The sequence below is a fragment of the Octopus bimaculoides genome, chromosome 6 (genome assembly GCF_001194135.2).
Source record: "Octopus bimaculoides isolate UCB-OBI-ISO-001 chromosome 6, ASM119413v2, whole genome shotgun sequence".
NCBI classification, from domain to species: domain Eukaryota; kingdom Metazoa; phylum Mollusca; class Cephalopoda; order Octopoda; family Octopodidae; genus Octopus; species Octopus bimaculoides.
The window spans coordinates 9,189,404-9,197,838 of record NC_068986.1 but is presented as its reverse complement, the minus strand read 5'-3'; the positions used below and the strand labels follow the sequence as shown (position 1 = coordinate 9,197,838).

At 33.0% G+C, this 8,435-nt stretch overlaps 1 protein-coding gene and 1 long non-coding RNA gene across 3 annotated transcripts in view; one reads left to right on the top strand and one right to left on the bottom strand.

Annotated features, from left to right (window-relative positions):
* The window catches only part of LOC128248094 (uncharacterized), an 18,773-nt gene extending 14,261 nt beyond the window's left edge, over window positions 1-4,512 (bottom strand). Inside the window, exon 1 of the long non-coding RNA XR_008264356.1 lies at window positions 2,735-4,512. This is a non-coding gene — a long non-coding RNA (uncharacterized LOC128248094). The remainder of the gene's footprint in view (window positions 1-2,734) is intronic.
* Window positions 4,513-4,670: 158 nt separating this feature from the next.
* Window positions 4,671-8,435, top strand: part of LOC106873545 (chromobox protein homolog 1) — a 14,058-nt gene continuing 10,293 nt past the window's right edge. The window contains exons 1-4 of one of the 2 annotated variants that reach the window (XM_014920950.2): window positions 4,671-4,807; window positions 5,906-6,019; window positions 8,032-8,079; window positions 8,224-8,375. In XM_014920950.2, the coding sequence (XP_014776436.1) occupies window positions 5,984-6,019; window positions 8,032-8,079; window positions 8,224-8,375 (236 nt within the window). In that variant the 5' untranslated portion in view covers window positions 4,671-4,807; window positions 5,906-5,983. The remainder of the gene's footprint in view (window positions 4,808-5,905; window positions 6,020-8,031; window positions 8,080-8,223; window positions 8,376-8,435) is intronic. The other variant, XM_014920951.2, reaches the window with a different exon arrangement.

Here is an 8,435-nt window from a genome sequence, read left to right as displayed (position 1 = left end):
GTCTATAAAGTGGTTTGCAGTTGGAAGGGCCCTGGTGGTGGTGCCAGTACTGTCTATAAAGTGGTTTGCAGTTGGAAGGGCCCTGGTGGTGGTGCCAGTACTGTCTATAAAGTGGTTTGCAGTTGGAACGGCCCTGGTGGTGGTGCCAGTACTGTCTATAAAGTGGTTTGCAGTTGGAAGGGCCCTGGTAGTGGTGCCAGTACTGTGTGGTTTGCAGTTGGAAGGGTCCCTAGTCTGTAGAAACCAAGCCAAAATGACATATGCAACAGAACCAGACAATGAGAACAATAGTCGCTGCTAATAAGAAAGAACCCCAACTGTGATAACCCAACTAACTCATGCCAGCATGAAAAGTGGATGTAAGAGGACAGTGATGATTTATATATGTGTGTGTGTGTATGAAGTTATACATAAAAACAATTCAATATTAAAGTGAAGGATAACTCAATAGTTTTTAGTAAAGTAAATATTTATTAAATGTTAACAAAGGAAAAAGTTGATAGTGACTTCGAAAGATTGGCTTGCTTCCTTTTGTCAGACTGTCTGATGAAGGTGATCGAGCTGACACTTTGCAGTCACTTTCAACCTTTACCTTGTAAAAGCTTATTTATATATAATGATAGAAATATACACATATCTACATATACATAAATATACCATTTATGTGCATGCCAAATGCAAGAGGGTCTGCATCATAATTGTGATGTCTTATCTTTAACTTGTTTCAGTCACTTGACTGTGGCCATGCTGGGGTGCTGCCATGAAGGGTCTTTAATCAACTCTAGGTTTTTTTCTTCTTTTTTTAAACCCTGGTACTTATTCTATCAATCTCTTTTGCTGAACTGCTAGATTTTGGCAATGTAAACACACCAACGCCAGTTGTCAAGCAGTGGTGGAGGAGAAACGCAGACACAAAAACATAGATGTACACATATATATGACAAGCTTCTTTCAGTTTCCATCTACCCAATCCAACTCACAATACTTTGGTTAGCCTGAGGCTATGGTAGAAGACACTTGCTGAAGGTGCCATGCAGTGTGACTGAACCTAGAACCATGTGGTTGGAAAGCAAGCTCCTTACCACACAGCCATGCCTGCACAAGTAAATCTGCAGGATATGCGTACTTTTGTGCATGTGAGTCGGTAGAAAGTTCTGTGAGTGCTACCTGTGAAAAGGTAACTTTTAATTGGTGTAGAAACTGTAATAGATGTGGCCATTAGCTGTTGCACGTGGTATAACTGTATGTGTGTAGTGTCTTTGCATAGTATTGAGAAGAAAAGTATACATACTGGTGGAAAAGTTCAATATTGGAAGCTGTTGATTTGAAAATGCCAAGCAACTGTGTTGTTGGTGAAACACTGGTACGATGTGCTTGTAGTCACTTCTGTGTAAGGTCAGTTGAAGTTCTTTAAGCTGAAGGTGTGAGTATTGAACCTGGTTTCTTTCCTGTATGACAGTATCTGGGATGCCAGTGAAAATTATATTCAAATTGATGATGATGTAGTTGGTCTGCTATGCATTGTTGTTTTGTCCACTGTTGACAGAGACCCAGTAATCACTGGTCACTAGGGTACTGCATCATTGCACTAGGCTGGACACCTGATAATTACTAGCAAGAAAGACAGTCAGTCAATACTCATCTGTTGCGTGACCTGAGGTAGCAGTTGCTATTTTTTCCTGGTTTATGTTGCTGATTGGTTCAAAAAGTGAACATGTTGGCAGACCTGTGTTGATGACATAGCAGCACAGATTGATCTTAGGACCTTAGAATATCTTTTGACAGCAGTGCATCTGCACATAACAGCTGTTGCACAAACTGACTAGTCTGGAAGATGATGTAGGTATATCAACTGATGCTAACTCGTCTGGTGTTACACAATTGTTGACAAAAGCAAAGTGCCTGTTTATGGATCCACATTCAAGTTATTGGGGTACCACAAATATACCAATGAAGTATCTGTTACAACTTCATCCCATATTTGTAGGGTGTAAACATTACAATGGTTCAATACCCATCTTTGGCAGAAGTAAATTCTAGACCAGAGAGGGGAATCCGGCCTTTCTAATGTGGCTTTGATCAAGTAAATAATGTGGTTTACTTATAAGTAACGGTATAGGATGTGTAGGGAAAATTCATAGTTTCAGCTAAATATTTTTTTTATGAGAATTTAATAATTGTTTTGTAGGAATCTGTGCTGTTTGTGCTGTTACAAGTTTCCAAGTTCACATTCAAGTACGTTTCCAAAGTCTCAGTCGTAATAAGATAATGAAGCTTATTTAAGAAATGTGAGAGAAATAAGATGTAGTCAATAGGGACAACGTTTAGGTTATCAATAAAAGAACCGTTTAAAATGAGGTAGATACAAATTGTTTGAGGGAGGGAAAAGACTAATATTGCAAGACCATCCCTCTGATCCAATGGATGTATGTAGCCGAGAGGAGGGCCACTTCATTTAACCCTCATGCGATGGAGTTGAAAAGTTTTACTGACATCAATTAAAGAGACATTAAGAGTATGTAATTTTACAACGGCAATTACGATTAACACGTGCGCAGACATAATACGTAAACAATATTTTTGTTTTGGCATATGAAATTTAAAAAACTAAAAACAGAAAAACAAAGAAAATCGAAATAATTTTAAAATAACAATGCATTTTATGAATTAATTTCTGTAAACATAAGAAAACATTTCAGTTGTTGAATTTTTATGAAATACTTTAAAATCTCACCTGTGAATTTTCTGTAATTTATTTCTGAAAGCAGTTGTAATTAACAACACATACGATTTTATAGGCTTTAGTCTGGTTCTTAAACATATAGCTTTTTGAAACTAAAAGGCTTATTTATAGATTCTTAGAGATGGATTTTGGTTTGACGCACTTAGAATGAATTCACGAACACGACAAAAATCAAAAACAGAAAATGTGATAAACAGAAATTAAGAATAACAGTAAATACAAAACTACTTTCAATTGTTCCACGCTTTCAGGAATTATAGCAGACCTCTTCCTACAATATACGACTGTGTCTGTGTGCGCGTCGGGCATATGTGTGTGTGTGTGTGTGTATGTATATATATATATATATATAATGATGTATACTTTATATTTACATACACGCACATGAAAATCTTACATCAGGTGAATTTATAGGAAACTAGGAAAATTTCAAGGAAATTCTGCAAATACAACAACGATATTATATCGAGAAAAATTAATACCTTCCTTAGCATAATTAAAAATGAAATAATTATTTCTAAATTTTGTTTATTTGTAAAAAAACACACCCCTCCTCCCAAATGTGCTAAGTGCCCGACTGTAATTAAATTGGAAAGACCAATGCAAACATATGCTAAAGTCCAGTTTTCACTAAAAGACAAAGATGACCATTATCTCATCGACTGATATTCAAAGCCAGTATGCTTAAAATGATTGGGATTTTTTTTTCATGGTTTTACTCCAAGGTGGGATCTGGTGGTAAAGATTTAGAACCTGTTGGCTCAGGATTTTCAATAAGAAACTTGCTAGGGAATTTTTTTTAGAAGTCTTCGGTTTAAGGATGCTAATATTTTACCAATAAGACGGCAATGACTTGTAAAAAGAAAAAAAAAATTGGGTTTAAGAATATTCGTTAAGGGAAGGAAAGTCTTGCACTGAGGGATAGTGGAAATATTTGATGTACAATGGTTATGGAAACTTATTTTTCGCTACTCAACTATTAATAGCCTTTTGGACATAGCACTCCCTCTCACCAATTATTAATTCATCTAAAATAAGGTTTATAATTATTTCCAATTTCTTTATCCTGTTCTTATTTTAGATAAAACGTTTTTTTTCTTTTCCTTTTACAATTTCTTCTCATTGATTAGAAGTTGTGGGTCATAGAAATATTTTGATGACAATTTCACCTTTACATAAAAATTTATGACTATACTACCGTTAAAAACAAAACTAACAAACTTTCCCCCTTTCAAGCGTAAGCGAAATTGTGTAAAAGTGAAGTTTAAACGCAGGAGCATCTTGCAATAATAAAGAACATGGTTTAAGTATTATAGAAAGCTAACAATGTCTATTGTGAATAACGTGCGGCAATAGAAGAAAGTAAGATATCTGAGGAGAGGGTTTCTAACGAAGATCATAACGAAAGATAGAGTTTATTGAAGTTTGCTAAATAAAAGTTGAATATTAAATATCGAGATATTTATAGGTGAGGGTCAATATATTTTTCTTTTTTGTATTTTATCAATGATTCCACCCTTTCTTTTATGAAAATCAATAACGTTTTTCAAAACAATGTTTGCATTTGATAAATATGGGTCTTAGATAAGAAATATTATTACATGAACGATATTACAACTTGTAGGTTACATTACAACAACACAAGACTAATTGAACGGTTAATTAACAGAAAATATTGATTTAAAAATTAATGGAAATATTTTCGATGAGAAAAAGTGGAGGAAATTAAAGAGAATCGATCGATTACGTCCCTTGAATTTACTGCTGAACACTCCACACAAAACAATAAAGCGAAATCACGTGACTAATTAATTTACAAGAATATAACAACTTTTCTTGAAAACAGCTTCATTCTTTATTTCTAAAAAGGTTTTTAAATTTTGAAATTAAACAATAAATTAACAAAGTTGATTCCTTCCTACTGAATTTTCGACCAAAATTCTTTACGAAGGGATCATTTTCCCGCTAAAACCCTCTTCATAATATCCCGGATGTCATATTGACGCATGCGCAAAGAGGTCATTAATAGACGTTCAAATAGGCAAGGAGTGATATACCTTCCAGGTATGTATGACTTGATTGTTTAGCTACAATTATCTACTGATTCACCTTTTTCCATTAATTAACTCATCTATCTGTTCTATTTTATAATCTATAAAATAATAAATCTAACTAACACTGTTTGTTTAGTAGGAATAAATTTTTCAAAATGGCGCCTTAGCTGTCAACAATTCTGTTAGAACTGCCAGAGCTTTTCACTTCATTGTCTTTCTTTACCAAAATGCGTTTTCTCTTCACCTTTCCCACTGTTTCTTGCTCCACTTCCATTATGTATAATTTGATAGCTGTGGACGAACTCTTGCAGTTTTATTTCACTTTAGTTAAATTTAAAAAAAATGAAATCAGCCTCCCTGTTTTAGGTGGGGAGGTGGTGAAAGCGTGCTACACTTAATACTGCACAACATTGCCAAGATGCGCCCAGACTCAGTTTGATTTACCGCCTATTTAATAAACTTTTTTTTTTAAATTCATGAAAACTTATGCACGAGCCTCTTGTTTAATTTCATATTATCTTTCATTTCATTGCTATTTTCCCCACCAAAAAACTTTCCATTAAATTTCGGTGGAAGCGAGCACCACATTTATTTCTGCTTAGATTTATTTTAAGATCCAACAATGAACCGGCTTCGAAGATGAAGTATGTCAAGCTAGTCGTCATCTCATTGCGATCGTCTGGTTTCTTGCGCTTCTCTTGTAAATCCTATCTCATATTGTTTTATTTATAATTTCATAAATACTCATATGTACTTTATCGTTTTATTATTTCCCATTCTATTTACCCCATTCCACCCTATTCGGTTCCCTATTTCAACTTAGTTCCTCTTTACTAAATTGGGACAAACTTTTAAATCTCCAATTAATCAAGTGAGATCGTTGTATACAATAGCAAAAATACACGATTTAAAACCCATTTAAATTCTGGCGATTAATCAATGTTTTTTGGCTGAAATTATTGCCTATGTCTCATGTTTTAAATGATTAAAAAAAAAAACTCAAAAAACTGTGCCTCCTTATTTACACCATGTGCTTCTTGTGAGGAGCGGTTAATGTTTAAAGTTTGAACGTTAATTTTGTTTCTACATTTTTTTTCATCTTTTCTAGCTTGGATTTGCGTTCATTCAACAATAGTGGACCTCTGACTGTTGCGAATTGTAGACTTTTGCGCCTTCCGACCATAACATGAGTGTTGATAACCTCGCAGTCAAACAAAGAGATGTACTTACTTTTAGGTTTTCTTTATTGATGATGATGATAATGATGGAGATAAAGTGACACCACCTTAAAATCAGGGTCATTTTTTCTCTCCTTGTATCTTGAAAATCTACTTTTAAAATTTAAAAAAAAAAAAAAAAATCTTCCATAATAGAGCAAAAAAAAAAACAAAACAAAAAAAAAAACTAGGCAAATTTTAATTAAATCCTTCCCCCTCCTTTTATTTTCAAGGAAGAAATTTTTGTCGAAATTCTCGAAACTTGCCTTTGGCTATTTTTCTTTCTTTCATTAAAAAAATTTTTTTTCCTAATTCCTTTTGGCGGTAGGTAGTTGAAGGTTTTTCAATCTCTCCTTCGTATGTTTCGCTGAATATTCTCATTAATAATTTCCATTTATCTCCTTTGCTAATCGAAGGAAGTTCATTAGTTTGGTTGGCTCCGTAATTACAACAGTTGCTATTTACAGTTCTTCATAGAAGCGGACACCATTCCGTTTCTTCCATGTCTCTAGACAAAAGTTCCTTCTGGTATGCGATGTTTTCGAAAACAGCGAGGAAGAGGAAACGTAACAAAAATTGGGTGTTTTTACATTTCCAAAGTTGTTGCATGATTGATTAGAATGATGATGATTATGGAGATATTTTGAAAATATTCTTGGTGGTCATGCATTTGTGTTTGGATCTAATTGAAGCTTTAAGTTCCAGAGAAAAGTACTATTAGAATTTTTGGTTATTTTGACGTGTATCGTTGCGAGAATGTTGTATATTTGTTGAGTGGAATCATTTTTTTTTCTTTAGTTATTTAATAACATGAATTTTTTAAAGACATATTTTCTGGAAATCTTGATATAAATAATAGTTCTTTGTTAAAGATATGAATGTATGTTGATTGGAATGGTTACAGTTCTGACTAGATTTTTGTTTTGAAAAATTGTGTAATTTGTCTAAGATAATATCGTAAAAGAGAAGCTTAAATTAATGAAATTTCAGGTTCTTCGTATCTCTAGCGGCAACTAATTATTTCTAATTTGAAAGTTGATTAAATTGTAAATCCAGTGTATAAGCCAAGATATTCTTGATAACACCGATGTTAAAATGTGTAATTTAGCTAACTAATAATTAATCATGTTGATCAGTATTACGTGAGAGTTGATGTGTTTGGAAATTTTTCATTGTCCATCGATTACCTCCAACGTTGTTTTGGTTGCTATTATTTATCTAGTTATTTATTTTTACTGTTTGAAAGGCTATAGAAGAACTTCAGTGGGACTCTAAAGCGGTGTATCTGTAAAGCAATTTTACTGGTGAAAAATATCTTGTAGATGACACGGTATCTGCTAAGAGAATTCGTATATTAAGTGTATAGGTTTGTGTGTAAGTTTATATCTACTATATGGAGTATCTAGGGTTTTAATTATACTAATTCTCTATCGATGTTTGTACAAAATGTAATTTCCTTTTAGATTGTGTGTATATATGCCATTTTTATGTTATTAGTTTATATTTTGACGTTTAATTGAATAATTGTATCAAAGAAGGGCAATAACTCCGCAACTAAACCTTGTTTTTCCGCATTAAATTAATGAGGAATAATGAATGAATGGGGGGAAACGTCTACATACAGATATTTCCATGTTGGATTTAGATAATTTCTATATTAATTTGTTTGCCTAGTTTTGCGTCATTTGTAATATATTGACATAAGTTGATTTTTTTTTTTCTTTCCTCTCACTATGTATCCATCTATATATATTTTCTGGGATCCTCTTTATTTTGCATATTAAAGTCACTTCAGATAATTGTTTTTACACTTTTAAATATTGCATTCAGGAAAGATAACCATGAAAGCTAATTTTCACTAATCGGATACTAATAAATTTTACTCTTAAATTATTCATAGCATTTTCACTACGAAATTTTAATTGATAAAGTTTATAATTAAAATAATTATATTTCATTATATATTTCTATTTTGAATTTTATAAGAATGTAAAGCAGCTTCTATTTTGTATTGCAGGCCAAGCCGGAAGTCATGGCGTTAGAAAAGAAGCCAGGTACCACCCAAGTATGTATTGGTTTCCCATCTTTATCCCTTTTATTGAACACAATATCGATATAATTGTCATTTTATTTTATTTGTTTAGTAAAATTGAATTTTAAGTCTTTTTAACTATTCAACAATTTATCAGTGCTTCAAATCTTTTTGCAGCCCAAAATTGGGAAGAAAAGTAAAAAAGAATTTGAAGATCCTCAAGAAGAGGAAGAATTGGGTGAGGAGGAATATACTGTTGAAAAAGTGGTTGATTCTCGAATGAGAGGAGGTCGACGTGAATATTTACTGAAATGGAAAGGATATCCAGAGTAAGAATTGATTCTAGTTTGAAATTTGGTTCGAATACAAACGGAGGAGGTGGGGAAAAA